The sequence below is a fragment of the Thunnus maccoyii genome, chromosome 1 (genome assembly GCF_910596095.1).
Source record: "Thunnus maccoyii chromosome 1, fThuMac1.1, whole genome shotgun sequence".
Taxonomy (NCBI): Eukaryota; Metazoa; Chordata; class Actinopteri; order Scombriformes; family Scombridae; genus Thunnus; species Thunnus maccoyii.
The window spans coordinates 18,456,529-18,483,475 of NC_056533.1; the positions used below are offsets into that span (position 1 = coordinate 18,456,529).

The 26,947-nt window shown below is 40.6% G+C and overlaps 2 protein-coding genes across 11 annotated transcripts in view; both read left to right on the forward strand.

Annotated features, from left to right (window-relative positions):
- hipk3b (homeodomain interacting protein kinase 3b) overlaps window positions 1-12,956 on the forward strand; it is a 38,993-nt gene extending 26,037 nt beyond the window's left edge. For both annotated transcript variants that reach the window (XM_042410768.1, XM_042410777.1), the window contains exons 4-16: window positions 3,503-3,622; window positions 3,914-4,000; window positions 4,546-4,730; window positions 4,826-4,985; window positions 6,391-6,514; window positions 6,649-6,770; window positions 6,959-7,083; window positions 7,407-7,574; window positions 7,684-8,010; window positions 8,113-8,259; window positions 8,375-8,634; window positions 9,916-10,055; window positions 10,879-12,956. In XM_042410768.1, the coding sequence (XP_042266702.1) occupies window positions 3,503-3,622; window positions 3,914-4,000; window positions 4,546-4,730; window positions 4,826-4,985; window positions 6,391-6,514; window positions 6,649-6,770; window positions 6,959-7,083; window positions 7,407-7,574; window positions 7,684-8,010; window positions 8,113-8,259; window positions 8,375-8,634; window positions 9,916-10,055; window positions 10,879-11,349 (2,436 nt within the window). In that variant the 3' untranslated portion in view covers window positions 11,350-12,956. The remainder of the gene's footprint in view (window positions 1-3,502; window positions 3,623-3,913; window positions 4,001-4,545; window positions 4,731-4,825; window positions 4,986-6,390; window positions 6,515-6,648; window positions 6,771-6,958; window positions 7,084-7,406; window positions 7,575-7,683; window positions 8,011-8,112; window positions 8,260-8,374; window positions 8,635-9,915; window positions 10,056-10,878) is intronic.
- A 4,041-nt stretch (window positions 12,957-16,997) lies between these two features.
- The window catches only part of kiaa1549lb (KIAA1549-like b), a 69,021-nt gene continuing 59,071 nt past the window's right edge, over window positions 16,998-26,947 (forward strand). For 4 of the 9 annotated variants that reach the window (XM_042415461.1, XM_042415476.1, XM_042415483.1 and 1 more), the window contains exon 1: window positions 17,009-17,839. In XM_042415461.1, the coding sequence (XP_042271395.1) occupies window positions 17,611-17,839 (229 nt within the window). In that variant the 5' untranslated portion in view covers window positions 17,009-17,610. Of the gene's footprint in view, window positions 17,840-26,947 lie in introns of all 9 variants that reach the window. The other 5 variants (XM_042415491.1, XM_042415487.1, XM_042415488.1 and 2 more) reach the window with 5 other exon arrangements.

Below are 26,947 nucleotides of genomic sequence, written 5' to 3' on the forward strand. Positions count from 1 at the left end.
AAAATACTATAAACACTGATTCTGTGCGTGTTTTGATGGGAGCTGTTCTGTGACTGATGTGGGCCATGACCCCAGCCCCACATAGGAAAGCCAAGCCTGCCCACTGGTATGTAAGGTTCTCCATTTGGTCATGAAATTTCCCAATAGAGGGGAAAACCAGTCCGTGCATGGACACAGTACTGATGAGAAAACCTTCATGAGTATTATGTAGTATTCTTGTACTTTTCTCTCTCTCGTTATTCTCATAACGAGATGAAGCATGCACACTTAAAATGTCATCATCATTTTTTAAAGCCTTTCAGAGAAATGGCATCAAGATCACAAACTCAGAATCAAATTTTTAGGCATTTTTATGCTCACGTGCCTATAAAACATATTTATAAGCTTGTAAATTTGTATCGCCTGAAATAGATGGCCAACAGACTTTATGTCAGTAAACAGCTAGGCAGCTGACTGCTGGTGTGAGATGTCATCCAGGGGCCACAGGGTGATCTGGCTGGGCTCACTGAGCCGCTACTACCCCCTTCTTCTCCCTTTTCTTCTTATCTTTCTGCATGGGGTCTTGTTCCATCCCACACAGCATATTGTATTTATAACTCTGACTCCTCCTCCTCCTGCCCTCTTGCTCTCCCCTCTCCTTACCTCATCCCCCAGTCACACCACCTTTTATTTCACTAGTACAGCAGGAGGCTGCTCACCCCTTTGATGTGACAAATCTCACGATTCAGCCAGCGTCTCATTATGAGTGGCTATGATTACCTAAGGCGCTGAGGTCTTGGGAATTAATCCATTCCCTATATTTTTATCTTGTTGACTTTCTTTTTTTATACCCCTTATTCCCTCCATTTGTTGTTTTCTCAGGCACTGTCTTAGTGGTGCAACCACAGAAGTCTCTGTATATAATTGCGGAGACCAAAGTAGTACTGGCCTGGCTTTTTCCCCTTTTGGCCTAGCTGGCAGCCTGGAGGAGCAATAAGAATAAGAGGATGTAGGCAGCGTCAGTGGCAGCAAAAAGGATTGGGGTTAGTGGAAGTTAGTAGCGTCAAGGTTCTAGAGGGAATTTCTTTCCCTACAAGCTGGTACAGAATGTACCCCAATGTCACAAATGTGGAAGGGAATCTTTGTACACTGGGTATGTAGGAGGGTGTGGGGACGTTATTCTGCGCTGAGATGCACTTTTCTTTGTTGCAGTGAGGAATGGCATTGAAAAGCATATTTTATTGTTATCTGGACTGTCATAAAGTAAAGGCTGCCTGTGCTTCCTATCTGCTCTGCAGCAGGCCCGGGCTCGCTAGATAGTTGTTTTGTGAAGCAGTAGCTTTGCACCAGTGATCTCACTGGGTTGTGAGATCTCTGCAGAGGCACGCCTTCCAGGAAAAATAAGGGTTTTCCCGTCACAAGAATTTTCCCACCCACACACTGGCTGTGTTGTCTTTTTGTGTCTGAAGCTGTTTACATGATGTTGCTGAACTGCAGCAAAGCTACATTATAGACATGAAAGGAGGGAAATTTAGTCAGTGTACTTTTTAGAAAGTTCATTGGAATTGACAGTGTCACTAATGTCTGGCTGCATTATGAATGTCACCATGGCATGAGTGAGAAAAATGAAAGAGAGATTGTGGTTGACATAAATCAGCATTTATTGGACTGACGGACTGAGACATTCCAAAACGGAGAAATGAACAGTGAAACTGTTGTGTTAGATATTAGTGTTCCTCAAGACAAGCAAGAGGATCTCCACCATCGCACGCAAACACATATAAGCTAACGCTCAAGTATCACAGTGGCCAGAGAGAGCAACATGATCAACACATTAAAACTTCCAACTAAAACATTCAGTGTCTGTAATGTACTATTCTGATGTGAAGCTCTTCATGTAGCTGGTGTAAAGGTGTGAAACATACATGTTTGTCTGCCTTACAGCCATTTAGATTCCTTTAATCTATAATGTTAGTCTAGTGATTTGAAACAAAGGTGCTTTGGGATGCAGTACTTTTACGCTACATTTGAAAATGTGCGTCTTCATGATCCTCACCTCTAGTTGTGGGTGATATGGCCTTGATTCAACTATAATTGTAATAATGTAATTTCAGCAGGTGTGGTCAGACTGGTACAGCCAGCTCCTATATTCAGTCTATGATTAATGGCATATTCACAGAATGGTTTAGAGAGGCAGACAAAAGCACAGGTGTGGCTCTGTGCTCTCCTTTAAAATAACTCTGGTCAGGAGTCATTAATGAAAATGGACCTGCTGTAGTGACATTAGTCAGCTCAATACTCAAGTTAAAACTAGCTTCAACTCAGTGCAGACCGTATTGGGTAAAACATGTGTCCAGCTGGAGGTTACTAAACTAACTCCAGCCTGTTGTTCCACTGGCAGTGGTGACTCTTTGCTCCCACATCCCCTCCTGTCTGTGACTGACTGCACAGTTTATACTCTTCCTAACTTGGAAAAACTCTAAATCACCACACTGTGAACATACAATGTCAGGATCGATCAATCATTGTCACCTGAGCCGAGTCAGATCCTGACGCGACTTGTCTGGCATCTGTATGCAATAGATGACGGACTATGTTGGTCTTTTTCTCTGAAAGTTCATATTATCAAACCACTTCCACACTACTGAAGTTGTTTAATTTTTGAAGCTTCTCCAGAGCAGAGCTAGTAGCAACATTACATTTGCTTTCAACCATGTGTCTTGCTGCTGCACATAATCATGATGTGAATACGTCACAATACCATGAATATTGTGATGTAACATTTTTATCACATTAAGATTGATACCAGTATTATCATGAGAATATCATACGAATATCATATGACACACGCCTGCTTACCATTCTCCCAATGTGTTTCTCTTTGCTCTCTCTGTGCTTCTTAGCAGTGCTGAATCTCTAATGGTTGCTCTCCATAATACTTGGGTGCGACTGACGTCAGCCAGGCTTCTCACTGGTCTTCTCTCATAAACCTGTGTGTGACACACTCGCCCCACAGCATCTGACTGACAAGCATCATTACCCAGCAAAACATTTGGCATCGAGAGCGCAGAAACCTTGTTATCAGAGATTACATGCAAAGACCCTGACACCTTTCAGAGATCATGAACACAAGCCACACATCAGTACAGGAGTATTTGGGTTTAGCCATTTCTCAGGAATGTATCATCTTCAAGGTCTCTGCAGCCGTCCCCCACTATGAGCACTATCCACATGCAACAACTCTAACGCTAAGGGGCTTTATAGAGTGATGTCACTGTGATCAAGCTTGTAAATGATCATAAGCGCATAAAAGACTGTCAATAAAGTGCTGAGAGAATGTGTTGTTTATGGGGATGATGGAGAAATTAACCATAGCAGTGTAAAAACAGCAGTCATTATTGAAGTGACATGTTCAGAATGAAGATACAATTGGTAATTTAATATAAAATGGTAATACTGAAGCCTAAGATTTTTGTCGTCTTCTGTTAATTTTTTTTTTCTCTTCCTCCCTCCTGTCCAACAGATTCGCTACATTTCTCAGACACAAGGTTTGCCAGGGGAACATTTGTTGAATGCAGGGACAAAGACAGCACGGTTCTTTTGTAGAGAGTCTGACTCACCTTACGCAGCATGGAGACTAAAGGTAAGGAGTATTTTTACACAACTCAAATAAATTGCAAATTGGCTTATATCCACTTATTTAAAACAACAAAAGTCTGTCTTGTTTTGCTTTACTAAAAACTAATGGTGAAAATCATAGGCCAGCTCTAACTCAATTAACAAATATATTTTTTTCCTGTAGGGTTAACCTTTTGCCAGATAAATTCTAATCTTCTAAAGTTCTAAGAAAAACTACTGCTGCTAGTCACATTGATACACATACTGTGTATCAGCATATACTACACAATCACTAAACCTTTTTCTCTCCTTGTAGTCAACAGATGAGCATGAGACAGAGACGGGGATGAAATCAAAGGAAGCAAGGAAGTACATCTTCAGCTGTTTGGATGACATAGTGCACGTATGTTCAGCTGTTCTGACTACAATGTTCTTAATAGGAAGTTCAACATCAAATGTTAAGAGGATGTAGGCTACTAGGTCATGACCAGAGGAAGTACGCACGTACTACACACCTACAGCTGCATGAACAGAATAGAGAATACATATCTTACTACTGAGAAAAAAGAGAGATTGCTTTTAATCTAGACTTCCTTTCAGTGAAACACTAAATGTAAATTAAGAAATGGTGGTTCAGCTCTCACTCGTCATTCTCTGTATAAACAGACCACAGGGGGAAACTCCCAGGCAACTATCAATGCTTGCTCATCTCTGTACTTGTTTAAGTCAAAGGAAATTCTTAGAAATTCATGTCGACTAGTAATTGTTTGTCATTCTTAGGAAATAGGTATCATGTATTAACAATCATTTGATGATGCAAACGGAAAGTGAAATGTAATGTAAGATTTCTGCTTTTTTTCTTTTAATGCTATATTATTGTTTTGATGTTGTTTTGAACAGTTATTTTGACATATTTTGTAGTTTCAATGGTAAATGTGTGCATCCCAGGTGAACTTGGTGATGAATCTGGAAGGTAGTGACTTGCTAGCGGAGAAGGCAGACCGTCGGGAGTTTGTTGGCCTGCTGAAGAAGATGTTATTGATTGATGCAGAGGAGAGGATTGCCCCTGCTGAAGCTCTCAGCCACCCCTTTGTGACAATGCAACACCTGCTCGACTTTCCCCACAGCAACCAGTGAGTCTGCTTCACCCGCTTCACTTCTGCAGACATGTTTTCAGTTTGAACTTCCTACATATCTTGACCTCTCCATGTCACTCTTTTGCCTGTAGTGTGAAGTCATGTTTCCACATCATGGATGTTTGCTGGACTCGTCCCAGTGCGTATGAGGCGGTCAACAGAAATAAAGGCCCTTTCGTCAGACCTGTGACCACAACCGCTGCTGCTTCAGTCAACCACCCCTTTAGCAAGATAACTGGTGTCCACACGCAAGTAAGTGATTCAGGATGTGTTTACATGATGATCTGCTGCATGATCTTTTTTTATTACACTTGTACACAATTATAATTACATCAGGAAATTAAAACATTTGAAAACAAAGGAACCAACCAATTAACAAGAAGACAGGTTTTCATATTAATCACATGATGCATTTTGTTGTCTTTTGAGCTGGAAGTGTAAAAAAATATCAGAATATCTTAGTGTCAGAATAATCACAGATGGTAAAGGTTATTGACATGCAACGTGTTGTTCTGTTCATCTGCTCCTTTGAAGACTGATCATGTTGACAATTTTCTTGCCTTTATTGCCTCCGTGTATGCCCATCTTATTGTGTCTCAGCTCTGCTGTCATGGCAACAAAATCATGTCATGTTGCTGAGGTCATGGCAACAGTGCAAATCAGTATTGTTGCCGAGGAGAAAAAGGAGCTGACCCTTTTTTTGGCATTGGATCTTCATAATGCAAATTATCTCAAGGTGCTTTCGAAATCCACCATAATGAGTAATGTATTAAGAAACATGAAAATGCAAACCAATGTCACAGTACTTGTAACACAATGCAATTCTGACTATATATGTGTTTCATCAGTGCAGCTGTAAGACTGATATGAAGAAGCTCTCTCATTCCTATTCAGTTTTGAAATCTAATGAAAGTATATCAAGCCTTGCACGAAAAAGTCAGCCATAATTTTTGTTTTTGTGGAGTAATACAGTTAAAAATCTTTTCTGTCCAGGAGAACTTTATAGGAAAATGTTGTGGCTTTTTAGCATTATCTCCTGAAAGGCTGCTTTGTGTTTACTATCATGGGTATGGGGACTGGACTACATGCAGAGGCTGCAGCAGAACAATATAGGCCTAGTTCTCGTTATTCAATAAATGTGATTATAGCTAGCATGAGAGCAGCATGAGTAGTGAAGCACAGGCACATGCTCGACTGTTCTTTGTTTATCCCTGGGGCTTGTCTCAAAGAGTAACTTCAACATTGTTAGAGGGCCTGTTAGTTATCCAGATTTAAAAAGTTAACATTATAAATCTTAGATATACCAGGAATGGTGACTCAGTTTTTCCATAGAGATGATTGGAGAGCAGGTAGGCCTTGAATACCTTTTGGTCCTGTCCCCTAAAATTCGCTTCCTCTCAAGCAGATCAGCCATGTCTTATAGGTTACTATAGTGATCTATCACAGGTGAGCCAAGTGAGCCACACTTAGATTATACCTAAAGTTAATTCACCAACCCACGTCTGATCTATTAGCATGAGACAAGCTCCTGGGCTTTGTGTGGCTGTGACTCAGACTGCTCTTGACAGAGATGTCGCCATCTACTGGCTCTTAAATGCCACTGTTGATAATGTCATACTGAGGAAAAGTTAAGTCAAATCTCGTTTTCCTTTTGTAGGGGTTAGCCCCATCTGCCCCATCAGTGATGCATCCTGGCATACCGTTGCAGACCGGAAGTGGTCAGTTTGGATGCAACGATTCATTTCAGCAGGCACTCATCTTATGTCCCCCAACCATTCAAGGTAGGATGTGTAAATCTTTATACTTATTATTTTATCTTGTCTGTGAATCCATATTTCACTTGTTTGTTTTTCTTTCTGGTGGTTCAACTAAATATCGTGAAGTCTAATGTTTTCTTGTCCTTTTGTCCTCACAGGAATACCCACCAACACAGCTAAACCAGCAGGCTACTCTGTTCGAATGGAGGCGTCTGTGCCCCTGGTCACTCAAGCACCCCCAATCCAGCCCATACAAATCAGACCTGGAGTCATCACGCAGGTAAGGGGGTAGAATACACAGGAATAATGAAAACTGATTGCAGCTTATTTTAAAAAAAAAAAAACCCACTCTAATATGCTTTTGTATGTAAATGAAAATGTATGCTGTTTGAAGTTGTTCTTCTGATGAGAGGATCATTAAGAGGTAATCAGTAGATATGACGTTTTTGCACCTCTGCACTTCAACAGGCCTGGTCAAACCGAGCTCAGCAGATCTTGGTGCCCACTTGGCAGCAGGTGACATCAGTGCCCCCACCACCAACCACTTTGGCGTCTGACACTGTGGCGGGCTCACAGAGATTGGGCGACTGGGGGTAAGCAATTTGTTTGCCTGTTTCAGGTGGTTAAAGCACAATTTTTTTTGATGCATTATGTGTATCCTTTAATGATATGTGTATTTATAGTTTTAATGTACAGTATTTTATAAAACATATACTAGTAGTGCGTTATTATCTTTAGTTGCTATGCACACCCTTGGGAAGGGCTGTACTGCTCTGATACAGAATGCTTGCTCCCCTGAATATTAATGATCGATGAGTCATACGTGTCCTCTGGGACCAGTGACTGAGACCGTTTAGTCAGTAATGGTGCTAAAGGCTTTTGGCTCAATTTGCAATGTTCTGTTTTCTTAATGCAGGAAAGTGCGTACCCATGGTAACCATTACAGCTCCATGATTGCCCACCCTCAGCCATTCTTAACCAACCAAATGACCATGTCCACCCACCAGCCAATCAACATAGGCATTGCACATGTGGTGTGGCCGCAGCCAGCTGCCAACAAGAGAGCTAAGCCTTGTGGAAACAGGTATGACGCGTGGGTTTTGCCTTATGTGCCTTATGAACATTAACAAACGCATTGACATGTAGTAAAAGATGTTTTCCCTTGCTGAATGTGACATATTTTTCTTCCGTAGGGGCAGCAACTTTTCCCAAAACACAAACATCCAAAATTTAGCATGCCAGTCCCCAAAGATGGCCGATACAGCAAAGAATGTGGAGGAGGTAGAGGAGGAGGAAGCCAGATGCCCAGAAGAAGGGCATGCTGCTAGAGAAGAGCAAGGAACAGAGCAGGTAGAGGAAGATGATGAGAACTGCTGTAAAGTGCAGCCAGACTGTGAGCTTTCAGTTTCACAGGAGCAGCGGCAGGCCATGGTGATCTCTGACCTAGCTAGCCCGACTGTTAGCGTCATCAGTATAAGCAGTGACGAGGAGGACAGCGCACAAAGACACTCAATGGGGGAGTGAGTACAAACCACCAGGTTCCTTCTAACAATATTTCTAGCTCAGTTGTAAAATATTTGTGTCTTATTGGTTCCTTTTTATGTGTGTCTCTCTGCACACAGGTGTAAGGGTAGCGCAGATTGTGAAGCGTGTCAGAGCACCGTCAGTATGGAGAGAGTCTGTTCCCTCAGCAGCCCAGACAGCACGCTCAGCACCAGCTCTTCAGCCTCAGCCCAGTCCAGCACATCACCCTGCAAACACCCCAACAGGTATGCTCAAGACAGACGATTCAAACAAAGCTCACATAAATGTTTTGTTTCGGTTGGCATCAGCTGTCGCAACAACAGTGAGTAACGTTCTTCCTCGTCGGTTGCCCTCTTGCAGTATGTCAGATGATGAACAGGAGAGTGGTTGTGACACAGTGGACAGCTCGCCTGCCTCACACGCCTCCGGCCACAGCAACAGTCGCTTCACAGAGCGACGCTACATGGCAAATGGCAACCAGAACTGCGAGCCCCGTGTCGCATGCGTCGCCCCAGAGACAGAGCCCAGCAAGCCAACAGTGCGTACTGTTGTGGTGCCTCCAATGAGGGTGCAGAACAACAACATCAACCATGCAGTCATGGAAACACCTGGCAACACAGGTAATACTGGACTCATACAGGGGATCTAACACACTAGTAAATGCATTCAGTATGTTCCATTTTGGTCTGACCTAATTATGTATAGTATATTAGGTGTCAAGCATGTTGAGTGAAATCCATGCTTTTTTTGTATGGTTAAAAACTGCTGGAAGTGACAGTGACCAGTAGAGTATTAAACCCAGGTTCCCTCTAAACCTAAATTATTGTTTTGAGGACACTTTTTCTTCTGCACACCCAGTTGTTATTTGTCTGGGATACACTCTTGACAGGTATTAGCCACTCAGAGGTGCAAGAGTAGGTCATGCTTGCTCAAAGATCCAGTCACCACTGCTGCTGTCTGCCCCACAGGTCACACGGCCTGGGATTATGCTGTTTTAGTAGGCCACAGAGGTTCTCACAGGTGATTATGGGTGACCTGTCCTGATGTAACTGCTCTGATCTCTGGAGCAGATTTGTTTGCTGTCCTTACTCTGGCCTCAGACTGACTCTGAGAGCCCTCTGTATCTGTGTGGATGTGCATTTCATAAAGCTACATAAGACATGCAAATCTGCCCGAAAATATTTTATGTCCTGAAAAGAATATTCAAAGCATGGATGTCAACCAGAGAACTGTTGTTTTTTTTTTGGTTTTTTCTTGTTATCAGAAACGAATAAATGCTTGATGAATGTTTCTTTCAGGTTTTAAAAATGGGGTTTTGCATGCCACATGTAGGTTTTATAACAGCTGTGGTCAGTGAGACGTCGTTCGTTTAAGAGCCCCCTTTTTGTAGGTCTTTTGAAGTGGAGGGCTAGCTGTAAATCCGTAGAGAAAATCAGATGGAGTCATATCGCCTTTCCCGTCAACAGCATCTCCCTCCCTCAAACCCGCAACCAAAGCCCCACATAAAAGGGCACAGCTTGCTATTCTAGTGCTACCAGGTATATTTATAGATGAGGGTCTGACCCCACTATAAGTTCTATGAACAAGCTTAGTTACAAACTCCTCTCAGATCCCCCAAACATGTCTATTTATAATCATCTAGATCATATTCAGAGGACAGATGCCGCTATGTTTAAAGATTTGGAACTGATCAAACACAGCTGAAGTCACTGACGAGCCTAAAAAGCCTCCTGCCACAAATGTTTTGATTTCTGTTATAGATTAAGGTTCAATTGTAGTTGGATCATATCTCTGGTTTCATCTTTTTTTTCCCCTTTCATTTACTTTGTGAAATTGATATTGGTGCACCAAACTGTCACACACCTTAACATGTGTCTTTCTTCTCTCCTCTCCTCGCCCAGTCTTAGAGTCTTCATGCCAGTCCAAAGGGCGAGGCATTCCTGGGCGACAACATCACCACTCCACTCCCCTCCTCAACCGGCCGCAGAAGATCACCCCTGCATTCCAGCCCCAGCAACAGCAGCCCATAGGCTTTGGGCAGGTGAGCACTTGTAGTCCTGTACATCATGTACTACACAATCACACTCACATGTAAACAAGTTGTAGAGGGATTTAGCAGCAGTGGAGACATTGGGTTTCATTATCAAGCGGGATATATGAAAACAGGTTGCAGGGATAAAATCACGCTTCCCGCCAGCACAACACCCGGGTTTAGTTACTGGCAGAAGTGGTTTTACCAGTGATTGTGTTCCAGGGTCTGGGCCATGTGCCACATAATACGATTTGCAGTGTTTGCGGGTAGAAAGTCCCATTTTATAACATGAAGTCATTGTAACTGGCATCTTTCCCTTTCTGGAAAGTGAATCAGTAAAGAAGTTGGCAGATTGTACCAGAAAATCCAATTTCTGAAGTGACTAAAGTGGTTGTGACTACACTCTGTGCATTTAGGTGATAAAGAGCATAACATTTGAATTGCAAATATCTCCTTTTCATAGCAGAGCAGCAGCCAAGACCACACTTCACACTGTAAATGGAACTTAATTCATCTGCCACAGTAGCTTTTGCAACTAACAAATCTACCAGCTATGCTTAGAATTACTCACAGGTGGTGGGTTATGTATTTCCACTCTGTTCAAAGCATGAATGCTTTTTACCATAATAATGCTGACTTACTGTAGTCCCAATAAGATGAAGAGAATTACTGGAATATTTTAATGTTATACACACAGACAAAGATGAGGTGCCTGTCATGACGCTGTTAATGGCTGCCATTTGAAAACATGGAAACAGCAGCATCTAGTGGCTCATAAAGACAAACTGTGCTGATGAAAACTGATAAGACACATTGTTTTTCTCTCCTTCAGGTCCAACATTTCGGTTCTTGCCACCAGGAGTGGAATGGCAACTTTGCCCACCGGAGACCACAGGCGTATATCCCTCCCACCATGCATGGGCACACATTCACCCTGTCCCACAGCAGCCCAAACCATTCTACGGGCCCCCACCCCCACCTTGGGGGCCACCCACACTCCCAGCCCACCTTACTCTCCTACCCCCCTTCTGGTCCTCTGGTCACGGCTGCACCCGTGGCTCACCTCCTGGCCTCCCCTGGGTCCTCACGCCCCGTCCTCCAGCCCACCTACAGCATCTCCCACCCGGCAGGCATCGTGCATCAGGTCACAGTGGGCATCAACCACCGGCTGTTGCCCTCCCCCACCTTGCACCCGCAGGGCCAATTCAAGCCCCTCTTTCCCCCGCATTCCTACATCGCCTCGCCCGCCTACGCCAGTTTCCCTCTCAGCCCCACCAAAATAAACCAGTTCCCCTACATCTGAGCATCGGTGTACAGGTACCCTTCACACCACCTGAGGGCTAAGTGAACAGGGCGAATTCTATCTTAAACCACAAACAACATGGTTTTCATTTCCAAAAACCATGGCACAACCACAGAGAAAGCAAGCTATTTTTTGAATCATGTAGACTTGGGTGTAATTGAACTTCAAGCTTTAAAAAAAAAAAAAAAAAGAGTTTCAATGGTGGAGATGATTTGGGCAAAATTAAGAAGTAAATAATGTATGAATGATTGAATGAAAGAATGAATGAGTAGTTAAACTCACACTTAATGTGTTTTGCACATTTGATATATCTTTGCATTGGATCTTCTACGAATACTCCTCAAAACAGGTAAATAATTGGGGTGATGTTGAATAGTTAGACTTTGCACCCCTAATCCCAGCTATTTTTCTATATTGCCTTCTTACATGTGCAAGACACATCCATATTTGTAAAGCCATCCCAGTCTCTAGCTCTAGATTGACAGATGCACATGTTGTCCACAGTGTATGTTGTACTGCGTTTGAAGTATTTGTACCTTTTCGGTGTCTTTTGGTGTTAGCAATGTCAAGTCAATTAACCGATTTAAATAGGGTTGTTCCTCACGCTGCATGTGGTCTTGCATGAGCAAAAATGTAAACGGAAAGATGCATAGACGTTGCTCTTATTGTTTGTGTCACAAGACTCGCTGCATTGTATAACTGTCCCCAGCCATAGTGCCTTACATATTTGAGGTTGTTAATGTTACTACTTATATATGACTATATACATGAATATTAATGTACTGGACTGCAGCACTTGAAATTCCAATCAGTCGATGCATCCTATGTGTGAGTATATATATGCACATGTATATGTCCATGCATAGCCTGCATGGATGTGATGTATTGCGGATAGCGGTGCTTATTTTTGGAGTCAGTGTATATTTCAGTGTGTAGTGAGTTAGTTTTCTGTTCTTTCAAGAAGAACAGCATGCTTTGCTGTTGCGAATGCTTGCTGTTTCATTAATTTTTTTTTTCTCCCTTCCCGAATGAACTAGTGTACAAAGTGCAAGTACTGAGTATTGCTTAATATTTGATAATCACTTTCTATTTAGTGAAACTCTTATTACTAACAGTATTTGTACTGTTTGATGAAACTGCAATACAATCTAAATAGTCGATTTTTTTTTTTTTTTTTTTTTTTTTTCCTCGTCTTCGTATTTTCATTTTGAGTGTTTTCACTTTGTTTCTTAGATGTTTAGAAGTGTGGTGGGCATGGCTTTGATTAGGTAAGGAAAAAATGCAAATTAATTCATGGTATGGAATCTTCTAAGCCTGAGCAAACCATGCAGTATTCAATATACACACATATATGGACATATATTATAGAGCTAGACTATTTAGTACAGATGCTTGATAAGGTGTGAGTTAATTGTGTGCAATTCTCTCATTTATGCATGTGTGACAAATTTAACTTTTTCCCTTTACATTATACCATTTGTTAAAGGCTTAAGGCTTATCGATGTCAACAGCTTATTTTATACATTCCGTCAGGGAGGATATATACATACATATATATAAATATATATGGTGGTATCACCAGTCTATATATATCTATATATCTATCTATCTATATATATATATATAGTTATATATATATGTATGTATGTATATATGCTGTGTGTGCATTTTTCTGTTAATTTTACTAGTTATGTGTGTTTTTGTCTTTATTTTCAAATGAAGTTGCTTGTGCAGCACCAAAGACTGTAATTCATTTCCTGAGCAAGGTAGCTATTCTGTTTGCATAGACCTCAGTTATACTGTAGTTGTAGAATGGGGTTAAATTAAAACAAACAAAAAAATTGTATTTAAAAACGGCCGAGGTTTTGTCTAGCTTATTGGGCAATTAATAAGTCGTATCATTTCTTTCTTGAATGTATCATAGATAAGCTGCTATATGATGATTGCCACTTCGATAGCTGTGAAATTAGGTGATTTCTCTGAGTTTAAACCTAGCGTTGCTATTTTTGTATAGGTCCCTAATTATCTGAAATAGAAGTGGTTTTGATTTTTGTGTTTTGTGTTCATATTTGGAGTGTCATTGTAACTACTGTATTGCTGATGATGAACATTAGTTGCATTTGTTGTTTCTCGGGGTGTGTGTTTTTGCATCAGTATTTTATCCTTATTAACCTTTTGGGCTCATCACTGCATATAAATGATGTATCGATGTAACTTAATTTTTTTGTATGTTTTCATATTGACGTTTTGTACACATTTAAAGCTGTAGCTTGCAGGATTGATTTAACTTTTTCATTGTACGTACACGGTGTACTACCAGAACTCTGTCGCGTGTTACAGGAGCACTGTGAGATGCCAGAAAAGAAAAAAAAATCATTGTGTTCATCGAAACGCTTCTGTAACGTTTCCACCAATCACACTCGCCACTAAGCACTCATACAGTTAGTTAGGCTTGTAAGGGTTCGGGTGATAAGACTGTGTGTCCAAAAATAAATTAAGCCCAATGTTTTTGTTCCAGAATAATGTTTTACAACTTGTTTTAATGTCAAATTGATTTGAACTAATATTTATTGCAACCTTTTTATCTGTTCAATGTTATATCTGATTAGAATATCAGTTTCACAAGTTGTTATTCTAAACTGCCTTGTGTTCGAATCGCTCTCCCCTTTTTATGAGTGTCTCATATCAAAATGATGTTTTGTCAATGCAAAACTGTGGCCATTGTTATGTGTTTCCTTACTGAAATTGAGACAGTGTGAGCAGCACTGCGTATGTGCCTTGAGATTCAGAAAACGAAGAGTTCAAGATGGTGATTCCTCACCACATATTTGAGGAGGAAGGCATAGAATCCAATAACATTACCATGTAGAGTAGACAGACTTTTAACGGCCACTTGACCTGGAGAAAAAAAAAAAGAAATCACACAAAATAGGACTTTATCACGGTGTCATTCCAGGAACCTGTACTCCTCTGATCAGCTTGTAGAAACGACAGAGGGATGTACATGGCAGTGGTTTTCCTTGTTTCAGATAGCCGCCGCCAAAGCCTCTCTGTGATAACACACACAGTAAATCACACACACACACACACACATACACACTTACACTTTGAATGATATGACACTCGACGATCTTTGGATAGTCACTCTGGCTGAACAGCAGATGCAATACTTTACATTGTGCGGTCATTGCACCACCAAGTGTTCTTAGATAATCTCCATGCTTTACATTACCTTGCATGTACACCTAAGTTGCTTCACTTTGTTTGCCTAGAAGCCGTCTGCTCAGAGCAGCTTTTCCATCATACAAGTTGAGGCTGAGTGGGAGCAGTTAGCACTGGCAGCAACCAGAGCACAGTTGACAGCACTGGCTTTTTAAAATCAGAGGAGCCACACTTTATGTCCACGAATAGTCTTTCTGGATGTTTATTCTGTTCTATCCTGATTGGGGAAACTACTTTGTTCAAGGAGATTATTATGGTTTCTCTGCACAGTCAGTCAAGAGTGCAATACTCCACATTTAAACACTGACATTAATATGGTTGTATGTTTTTGATATCTTTTTTTTTCTTCTTACCTGTATGCTTTACGGATCATACTCTAGTGTCATTTTGGGAAAGAAAGCATATGACGACAAGGCATGAACTTGGCAGATTAGTGCTTGAAAATAGTTCCCCAATAATAAGCATGTGAAATGTAATCTGTGTTTTGATTCCTCCAAAGGTATTCACCAGCAATGCGCCTGCATTAACTCTCCCATACTTGTTAAGGAAAAGAATGGATGCAAGAGGAGAGAAATCTTAAAACTGTTTTTGATTTTCCACACGATTGACACCTTGGTTTATGGATTTTTTTTTTTTTTTTTTTTTTTGAGGATTCATGTAACATTTAACAGATAAAACAGTCATTTGTAAAATTACTTCTATTAAAGTAATGACTTTGATATCGAAAAAAAATCTTCTGCTGCGGTATTATCCTTTAGAGATGTTAATTCAGGGTCTGTATTAGTCTAAATGTGCTACTGTGTTACTCTTTGATTTGATTTGATGAGGTTTGTTTTACTTAAGTTCTTATTTTCTGGTCATCTGTATCAATTTAAAGAGTTAATTCACACTGCAAGTTATGGAATCATCTGTTTAGATTGCTCATCAAATAGACTTGATTATGAAATCTGAACTGTTACTGTTTTAATACCTGTAGATTTTTTGTGGCTTTGTTTTTTTTTTTTTTTCATTTTGTTTCATTTGCTTTTTTATTTTGTGCTACACTAGTTTGCCATGTAGCAATTGCACTGTGCAATATTTACAGTATGAGGACTGGGAAAACTAACTCTATGGATGTGATGTCTCTTTACAGTTTGCGATAGTGTTTCCTCTCTAGTTCTCAGTGATTTAGGTGTGACCAAGCCTTCTCTACTTTGTCACATTAAGCGGGTTTTCCAGGTGACTCTTTTGGTGAGTGTCAAAATAAGACTTTATGGTGTATTATTGTTAAGATTCACTTTGAATTAAAAAAAATCTATTGATGCAACTCCTTTTGACTGTCCTTCCATCATTTGGGTGCCTTTCTTGTTTCAAACACATGCATGGACACTGATAACTTCTGATAACACTGCAACTTGTGTGCTATATTATCAAACTGGTTTTCCAAACTGGAATCTCCAGAAAGATTTACATGCCTCTTAGTAACATGAGTAAGTCGACAACTAACTCTCATTTTCATTATATGATGACATCTTCAAATTCCTTGTTTTGTCCGCCCAACAATGCAAAACATATTTAATTTTAAATGATACTAAACAGAGAAAAGAAGCAAATCCTTACATTTGGACCACTGGAACCAGATAATGTTTGGTATCTTTGTTCAATAAATTGAATTAAAAACTTAATCTATTACCAAAATTAATGTAGATTCATTTTCTGTCAATTAACTAACTGATTAATTAACAAGTGTTCCATGTCTCAGCATGAGTAATATGGACAAGAAGCAAGGCCCTAGACCCTCAGGGGTCACCATGTTGCAATTAGTTTATGGTAGTTTGATTAATTGTACTGTATGAATTGAAATGATAGGAGCCATCACATGACACCTGTTTTCTTTGTGTTTATATGGTACAGTTTCTTAAATAAATTTGTGCTTAAACAAGTTAGAAACAAATTGATTACTAATTACAAACTGGTAAATTCAGGATGCTCAGACAGTGAGGTCACCCAGACCAGAAGTCCTTCAAGTGCCCAGAAAAACAAAACAACCTTTTTAACATCTCCAATTCTGGACAAACTATTTGCTGATGAAGCTCATGTGATATGACCAGAGGCTCCAGAATTTGGGAAGATTGTGTTCCCAAATGAGTGATATGGGTTGGCACTTCACTGTTCACCATGGTTTCATATAAAATACTTGTCATCATTATTAAATAGTACTTTAATAACTTGCACATCAAGAGACACGATTTTTCAAATAGGTTTTTGTAATGAACTCTTGTTAAGTGGGATCTGTCTGACTTTTTATCCCGGGGTTTCACACCACAGAGTTTTTCTGGGTCTGTGCTGACATCTTGTGGAAATGAAGAGGTACAACAGCCACCGTTGTATCCACATAAATGAGATACTCAGGTAGCAATTACTCTAGCCTCCAGGACAGATATGAGCTACATACCTGTTAGTAGATGTAAAGGTAAACTATAAAGTCATGTGGCTTTTTTCATATTAACCCACAATATTAGTACACAAGGTTGTAATCAAAAATGAATCAGCTTCATTTGGATCTGTCTAGTTTCATTCACCCAGCAGAGGTCGTCCTGCAGACTGCTCAGCTTTGACTTTCTCCAGACAATTAACAGCACAGAGGCTAATTTGCTCAGTGTGACCAGCGGGGGTGGCAGACTTTAAATCACCAAACCACCTACAATCTTTTCATTTGTGGCTTAACGTCACCTGAGCACACTTAAATGGCTGTCATCAATCCGGAGGACGTCTGAAAACGGCCCGGCAGTTTACCGCCAACAGCTACATGTCAAAGCTTTGGCAAAGTGTGCGCGCCGCCCTGCGCCACGCGGTGATGGGTGGACCGAGCGGAGCGGGGCGATAGGGCGCATTTTTCCCTTCACCGCCGCTTTCTTCTCCCCCCCCTCCCACCCCCCCTCTTCCAGCCCTGGACACACGACGGACGAGGCCGCGGGACCGCTGTGTCTCCCGTTCAAACACGAGGATTGATCCAATGTATTATTTACGACCGAAACTTCAGCAACTTATCCACTGGATATGGCTCCCGGTTTGAGGAGTGGGCAAACAGGTCATCCTGAGGAGGTGAGAGCCGGCGGAGCGGACCCCGCTGCCGCCGGTGCACGCTCGCCTCGAAGGACGGATACCGGAGGAGAGGGGAGGTGTTTGAGGACCAAGTGGCGAGCCGGTGCAGCGGGGATGCTTGCAAACTGTCTGCTGTCTGCGGGGATGCTTTTACTTCTTGTCCGGTGCGCTTTGGCCGCAGAGGGTAAGCATACTAACACCGAGCTATTTGATCCAAGGAAACACACGCTGATCAGATGCATTATTATGTGTCACATCTTCACATGTGCCTTGCAGTACGTGTAGCTTTTATTGTGAAGAGTTAGAACATATAAGGCGTAAAATGGATCTTTTGTTTCATGCAGGCAGCGTTTTGTAATCCCCGCACATGATTTGCTGCTGGGTGCATGATTCACAGGCTGTCATGGATGGAGCTGTGGTCGGCTATCTTTTTTTTTTTTTTTTTTTTGGGAAAGAAAAAAAAACTTATCTGTGGTCCATCACATCACCCCAGGAAGAACCTATAAGCTCTCTGCACATACTGTAACATGCAAGTGCCATATGCGCAGTCAAGGAATATGATCAAATGGCTGTTATACAGGATTAATTCCAGCCCTGACATGATAGGATGTGTGTGTGTGTGTTTGTGTGTCTATGTGTGTGTGTGTGTGTGTGTGCGCGTGAGAGATGGTGTTGATACTGGACTGCAGGGTTTGCTTGCATGTGATGTAACTCTCTCACCCACTAATCTTTCCACCTGAGCCTGAAGCCAGCCAACTCTTTTGTCTCACTGATCAGATTGGACCGCACAGACCTTGCTTCTTCTCTGCAGCTGCACTCAATCTGAGCTATCTCAACCTCAACTTTGCCTCTCATCTCAACTTCTCATCTTTTGCTCTGCATTTCATTCTTTGCATTTCCTTAATCGGGGTTATGAAATATTCTTTTTGTCTGTAATGAGCTGAAGGGGGTTATTCTGGGAATGCAGTGCAGTCATAGGACAGTCAGTGTTTCAGAGCATCTGGGTCAGCACTAATGACACACATACTGTAGCCCACTGTAGGTTTATCTGTCTCTGGCGGCAGGAGAGGCAGCTGGGGTAAGGTTGGCCGACATAGCTGCCCTTCAGCCGTGAACGTTTGAAGAAAAGGCTCAGCTGTAAAAGATTTAGTCTCTGCATGTGCACTGATTTGGCTGCATCACCTGTTTTTTCCCCCCATATAACTATTTACATCACCTTACTATGGATGGATTTCAAACACTTAAGTCTAAATGTGACATGTGTCCATATATGAAAGCTTTCTGCAAACAGACCAAAACAAGATGTTCTTTGCAAGTGTTAAGTGTGTGTATCTAACAGTCTGCAAACTGTGATGTAGTGGCTGTTGTCTCACCTCTGCTGATGCACTGCTACAGTAGCTGAGTCTCCTCCTACCACCACCCTCCTCCTCCTCCTCCTCGTCCTCCTCCTCCCCCTTCCTCTCACAGTCAGCACATCCATTCTTAAACACAAGCCCAGCAGTAGCAGCAGCACCTGAGCTATACAGTACATATGTGGTGAAAGAGGCAGTTTTTGTATTCAACTATGTCAAATTGTAGGGACAATAGACTGTGCACTTGGGCTCTTTAATGCACAAAAGGAACCTCTTTAATGGCATTAAATGTTGCAGTCTGAGGTCTCTCACACTGATTGACAATGTTCACTGTCTTTTAGTGGTACTGCTGGTGTGAAAAATGAAAAATGTGCTCCAAAATAATTCTGGGTATTCTTATAGTCCATTGTCAATTGTTAATTTGTGATGTAATTCAGCAGACTGGGGAGATGGGGACCTCTTTTCATGACACTCTTGATATATTGTCCACAAGGCCTTCTTCTGATGACTGATTGACTTTGTAACACAATTTGGTTATGGTGTTTCAGGCTGTGTAGTTGGTGTCAGGGGTGGGTAACATGACCATACAATCAAATAAATGTATTAACTGTCAGGTATTAACAGTAATTCACTGGATGAACCAAAAACAGACATTCCCGTCTGGTTATCAACAGTTTCTCAATTGATTTTCCAGCAATTAATCGGCTGGTTATTTGCTTGATTAATCAATTAATTGTTTAGTCTATAAAACTAAAGAAAATAGTGTAAAATTTCATATTTTCCTTCTGATTTGTGCATGTGTTCTGTTTCGTCTGACCAACAGTCCAAAACCACAAAGATATTCAATTCACAATGACGTAAAACACAGAAAAGCATCCTAACAATAAAGAAGTTGGAACCAGAGAATGTTTGGCATACATCCTGATCAATTAACCAAATAGTTACAGATTAATTTTCTCTTCATTGATTAATCGACTAATAGTTTCAGCTCTACTGCTATATCTCCCACCCCTAGTTGACGTCCATAATATTGCACTGCATGGTAAGGGAAAATATTATTGGACTTTCAAGGTGGTGGAACATAATGTGCTGTATTGCTTTCTATTGTTATTATAGACAACAAATTGTTAATAGCCACTCACAATATTAGCAATACTGTCACGCTACTCCTCCACAATATCTCCTGTCTGGCACCCACTTTCAGTGCCATGTTGGCTGCTCTTACACACTAACCACCAATGTGTTTGTGTGAGTGTGTGTAAGGTTTACTGAATGAAACACATCCTCAATCTCTCCTCACGACTTGCGGCTTCCTCTCTTAATGTGTGGAACCAGTACAACATGTGGTTTCTATGGGAACGCCAATTTTTCATCCAACAATAACCGTTTCCCCCCCTAAACCCACCAACAGTCAGCGTAGTGGAGGACAGTGTTTTGTAATGTTCATGCAGTGAGATTGATCTTTAATTAAGTCGCAGGATCTCTTGTCTGGTTTATTGCTTTCTTATTAGCCCAGCTGGGTGAAATTATGCACAGCGGCAGCTTGAGGACAAGCAGAATCAGTGAGCTAAGCGATGGCTTGTTTGGTCCTTCTAGGGCTGCCCCCCGACCAAAGGTTCTCCTAGTCGACTGGTGGTTGTTAGTTCAAGGCATTAGTCGACTAGTCGTCACACGTTTATGATGTTAATTTAACTATTTGAATATATATCTTTTGGGGCTAACAGAAAGTGCTTTGAATTCGAGGACTGAGATAGAGGTTATATGTAACATTGTTAACACTTTTTACAGAGAAATACAAAACTGTAATAATGAGCCTTTAAAATCTAAATTTTACAAGTGCATGCACGAAGCGAGCCGCTTGTTAAAGACAATGCTAACAACAAAACTGGTAATGAATCTGAATGTGATGGAACAACCAGCAAGGAGACTGAACATTTTGTTAATTTATTTCAACACAGTTTCAACACTTGGCTGAAAAATGGGATCAGTGGTGTGCAGAGCTGCCAAAGCACCACCTGGTTGTCCATTCTGAGATGGTACCAAATTGAGATTCAGCCAAACTCACAGACAATCAAACTGCATGCTTCCTGCGATGCTAGTGAAAGGGCATACAGTGCCGTTACCTGTCTGCAAGGAAAGAATAAGGGATGAGGAGTTGTGACAAGTTTGGAGGGAGCTGCAGCAGCTTTTTTTTTTTTCTTTTTCCTGCGAGTAACCGGCCAATGAGAACTTGGTCGACTAAGACTCTTCTCATCAACTAACAGTTGGGTCGACTATGAGGGGGCAACCCTAGCTCCTTCCACAATCAAATGACGTTGTCCTGACATCAGCTCTGTTTACTCCGACTGCCACAACCCTCCCTTCGCTTATGAGTGCTGACAGCTTGGTTTTGACAGGGGTTAACCTCATAGACCTCTCACTGTATAATGAGATTCTGTCCCTGAGCTGTTGCCAGTCATCACTTTCTGCTTAGGAATTCATTGAAAAGAAGCATGACTGTAAGATTTAAGGCCATTTCCTATTTGCAATGCGTCTGGGGCTTTTACCCAAAAAATGACTGTTTTCATGCGTCAATTGACCGGAGAGCTGCACATCACAACACTATCTGTGCTTTGCCTCTTTCAAAATCACCCTCCTACCTGTGTGCTTTTATTCCCTTTCAAAGCTGTCGCCATGGTTAATGTTAAAATTGCTTTTTTTAAAAAAAAAAAAAAAACAGCAACCATGACTCACCCTTTGTCTGATGACCTGTCTCTGCCAGCTCTGAATTTTCAGTAACACACAGTCAGCATGATTTCTCTTGTTTTGCCTCATAGCAGTGATTTATTGTACAACAGTTAATTATGTTGTGAGTAAGCATGTCAGCTTGAGCTTGAGATGTATGTGCATGTGTGTGCAGTCAAGATAGATTGTTTTTTTCCTTAGGTGGAGCTTCAGCCATGTCTCAGACCGTGAGAGGAATCCTTCTTTCGATTAGCAATCAGTCATATTGCAAACATTTGTCTCTGTGAAGAGACAGATGTCAAATTGAAAAGTCAATTCACAAAAAGCAGTGATGAATTTTTAAGGCAGCGTTTAAATTCTATGCATGGCTCCATCTGTTCATTTTTTTTTTTTTTTTTGGCATGTCATGCGGATGTTTTAACAGGGAGACTGTTTGAGTTCTGTGCATCATTAATGCAAGCATTTCAGTCCCTGAAATGAAATGCTAGCATTAATGACATGAATGCTAAAAGGGCAGAAATTGACTGTTATCAAGTAATTAAGAATATATTAGTACTGGCAATCATTCTGAGAGTAACAGGAGCATTCCTTGTTATCCATCTGTGCTATAAGTTACTCCCACGGCTTTTTAAAATCTATTTCTGTCAGATCTTAAAGAAAGTCAAAAGGTTTGCAGTCTTTTCTCTTTCTCCGCTGTAAACAAAGCAGGCGTCACTTCTACAACACTCACAGATGTAACGATAAGAAAGGCAAACGGGGCTTCTAATTAGTATTGTGGACCATCTGCCTTGCATTATCCCTTGTATAGTTCAGTGCAATCAGGGAATATTTTGTTTGTGTGGTGTGTGTGTGTGTGTGTGTGTGTGTGTGTGTGTATGTGTATGTGTGTGTGTGTGTGTTATGAGCTCCATGTTTCCCTCCAGTATCTCTCTGTACCTTTGTGTGTCTCTGTTCTTGCGTCTCTCCCTCCTGTCTCTCCGTGTTTTGGCTGTGTGGTGCAGGTTGACGGCAGACGAAGGCTTGGCTCTGCTGCTGCTTGAGAAAGGACAGCAGGCTGCCTGATTTATTGGGACATACTGTATAATACATCACACTGCTCTGCACACCAAGCCACTGTTCATCACACCGCAACACTCTGGACCATGGTGGAAATTTTAGCATGAGGGCATGTATCCACCACAGGCCTGATTGTCTAGGAATTTTAGGAATATCGAGTGTAAGTGTAACTCGACAGAATTTTAAACTGCAGCTATTTTGATATTGGACTAATTGTTTCAGCCATTTTTCAAGCAAAAATGTCAAACGTTCCCAAGCTCCAGCCTCTCAGTTGTGAGGATTTCTTGCTTTACTTAGTCTTGTGTGATAGTAAACTGAATATCATTGGATTCATGGATGAGGGTCCAATAACCAAGACATTTTAAGATGTCACTTTCAGCTTTAGAAATTATTATGGCTTTTTACTATTTTGCGACATTTTATAAAAATCGAGAAAATAATCAGCAGATTAAGCAATAATGAAAATAATCATTAATTGCAGACACATTCTGATGGTTATTCTCTTCTCTTTGGAGTGACTAGAAACAGCTTATTTCAATCTATCTATCAAATTTGGATGAACCAACAACCAAGAAGTAAATACTAGCGGTGTTTGGAACGTAGCTGATCCGTGATCCATACGGATCGCCCCCACTGTTCGTCATGCATGCGAACCGTGGATTAACTGCAAAATTTAATGTCTCATTGGAGACAAAGTAAACAAACTGCTGTAGCTACAAATCAGACATCAGACAGCGTGTCACCAACAAGGATTTTGAAGAGCAACGACCAAACCAGAATCTAACGGGTCCAAAGTGACATCTGCAGGTATGTTTACACGCTGTTTAATGTGCTGCAGCTGAGCAGCTAATTAGCTACCTAGCTGCTAACTGACATTAGTGGTGAATGTTTGTTTGGTGGTTTGTTCAACAAGCTGAGCTGCAGGACAAGACGTGTGTTCATGTTTGTAAGTTATCATCAAGTTTTGATGATGTGGACCCAGGCTGTTGTTGCCATGTTTAAAGGAGGACAATTGAGTATTGAATATTTTATATATTTTAAGATTTTATTTAACCATTGGACATCTTGAATGTTGTTTTCATTTAAGACTGTGGGCAAAGGTTCCTTGCTTTAAGTGTTTTACAGAATAATGAAGAGCAGAGTTGTATTTGTCTCCCCGTTTTTTTTTTTTGCTGATCCAAAAAATGATCTGATCCGTGACTCAAAGCGTGATATGATTCAAACAATGAGTTTTGTGATCCGTTGCGCCCCTAGTAAACACACATAAAAAGACTGAAAATGTATTTTCAATAATTGTAGCAATGTAACCTGCCTGCCCTTTGATGTTTTTGAAAATGGAAATCCACTTGTGTGACCTTTAAAGGGGAACCGCAGTGATTTAGTGTTGCATTCCCTGAACTTGCAATAGAGAGATTTGAAAAAGAAGGTCAAAATTTGAAGCAGCAGCAGATGACAAGATATCCTGACTTTTAGTTCCCAGTTATGGCCCGAGCTCCAAAAACGCTACATTTCCCATAATGCAACCAATACCATCTCTTTTATAGGTCCTCCATACAACGCCAAAATCTGTAAAACCACAGTTTGTAATGCAGGCTTTCTGTTGTAAATTTTTAATCTCCATGATGGGTGGACTGATATTCATGTATAAAATCTGTGGAGTGCCCCTTTAAGAACAGAGGATTCAAACTATATCAACATGCACCCAAGCTTGGTGTCTGAATAAAATATGATCAAGACGTGTCAGGAGAGCTGTTCTGTCTGTCCGTGGTCTTGAGGGATTCTCCTCACTTGCCACAATAAACCAAGTGTGTGTATGCTGCAGTTTTAAGATTTTAGGAACATGAAAACTGAAACAATTAGGTGTATATCAACCTATCGTAACATTTTCTCTAAAAGTTAATGTGATATAATCAGGGAAGACACCACAAGTGAAAAAAATGCAGATGTTTATTATAATAGAAGTTCTTCCTAAGTGTAATTTCTAGGGTAAAAGCCATAAATGAGCTTTGACTCTGATGGCAGTTTTGGTCATGTTTGATTGAGTGAACTCTTTCTTTGTAACTATGAGTGATTTCATGAGAAATGATAGAAGTGAAAGATATGGAAGTTAAAAATTTAAGAAGATTTTCAGCAGAAGTGAACAAGGCTGGATCAGACCAGGATTTAGATCTATGGTGTGCTTAAATGAAAAAGACAGATGGACAGAGAGGGGGAGATTTGCCTCTGCGCAGATGGGGTCATCAGTCACATTTAATGGTGTCACTGTCATTCTATCATATTTAGTTTTTGCCCATTATTGTTGAAAATGGCAATGCACAGATCCCTCTGTGGACTTTGGTGTCAGATAATCTCTTTCCACTTCTGAATGAGGGTATGTGAGATCACTGAGACAATACAAACACATTCATCACACTGAGCCTTCAAAATGTTACATGCTTAGCAACTTAGCAGCAGGGTGAGCATGCTTGTGCACACACAACACACAAACAAGATAACACTAGCTACTCCTGAATTTACTTTTTTCGGGGATAGAGTCAATACGCAGCAGTGAAATGAAAGTTAAAGCTGCATTTATTGTTTTTTGACCATTAGTAGGCAGAAAAACTCCACAGCAAGCCTACAGATGTGCACACAGACGTTGCTTGTCTGCCTGCCTTTTGGTGCTGGGCAGGTAGTGTACAGTTTATATGAGCAAAAGCAAATACTTAACATTTGCTAAAAGAGGCTAAAAAGCTGTGCAAAGCTTTAGAGTTTGTTGATGGTTGTTTTTAGTTTTTTCACTGTGAGCAACCTCATTTGCATTACATGTAGCCTGCATTTTAAATACATTTTAATTACAAATTACAATGAATGGGACATTGTTGGTCTGTGACCTGTTTTTTTTTGGTCCCAGAATTCTCATGACTACTATCAGAGCGTTTTCATATTGTCATGTAAATCTGAGTATGGCATTGTTTTGTGTACTCTAATTGGATTATATAGGAATTGGGTCTTGGCTGGGATAATTCAATATCATCATTTATCTATGTGCAACAGAATCACATTGTGACAATATGATCATAATGTGTTATTGTTTTGCAGAATTCTGTCATTCAGTTAGTTATTCCAAGCAAATTATAGAAAAAAACTAAAACAAATTGTAATTTTAAATGTTTTTTTTCTGATGTAAAACATAACAGTGTAAAAAAAATTAATTGCATAGACCATCGGTTTCTGCATTATAGTGATATTCCTATATCAATGTCATAGAAATATTCTTATTTATAATGTAATGTTAATTACAGCCATATCATCCAGCCCTCATAGGAATTATTCTCTAATAGTTAATTAATTTAACAAACTATTAATTGCAAACATGTCAATCAACAATATCAGTTTATCAGTCTTAGACATTGCTCATAACTCAATTGGCCCATGACTCCATGTAGCGACCCTGGTCTAAGGCTGAGAAAGGTTGACTGCGGTATATTGTGGCTCTGAAACATAAGCGTCCCACTCATGTGGTATAGCGGAGCGTTTGATTTTAAATCCCAGTGACATCACAGATTCGAGGACTCGCTCTCTGATTTCTAGCTTTAGTGAGCAGGTTGAGAGTGGAGGCAGCCTACTTGCTGCAAAGATGACAGAGTCAGTGAAGCGTCAAGAGTGCTGGAGAAGGATAAGCTGAATTCAAAGAGCATTAAAGGAAGTTTTCAACAGTTTTTGAATTTTAAAAATCAGTAATCAAGCTTTCTTAGGACTAAAAACTTCTCCTGACAGAATATTGGCTTATTCTCCTTCTTATTACATTTAAAGGTAATTCAAATGACTTTCACGGACTTAATTAAGTTTTAAGAATTACAATTAAAATTTGAATGCATAGATATGTATGTAAAACCTTAATGTGTCATGCATTTTCAATTATGGACAGCACTGAGAGGGAAAATTTCCTGCAGCTACACACACACATACACACACAGCACATATTGAAAAGCACTCACTTTTATATACATTCATAAATCTACAACATGTAGCATTTGTTTGATTTATACCCTTCCTTTAGTGCTCTGAAGTCACCCCTGAAGTCTTAAAATGAGACAGACTGCGGCTCCCCACAGGCCAATTCATTTCTGGGATAATCTGAGTGTGTTGCTCCGCTGCCTCTGGTGAACTAACCCTTT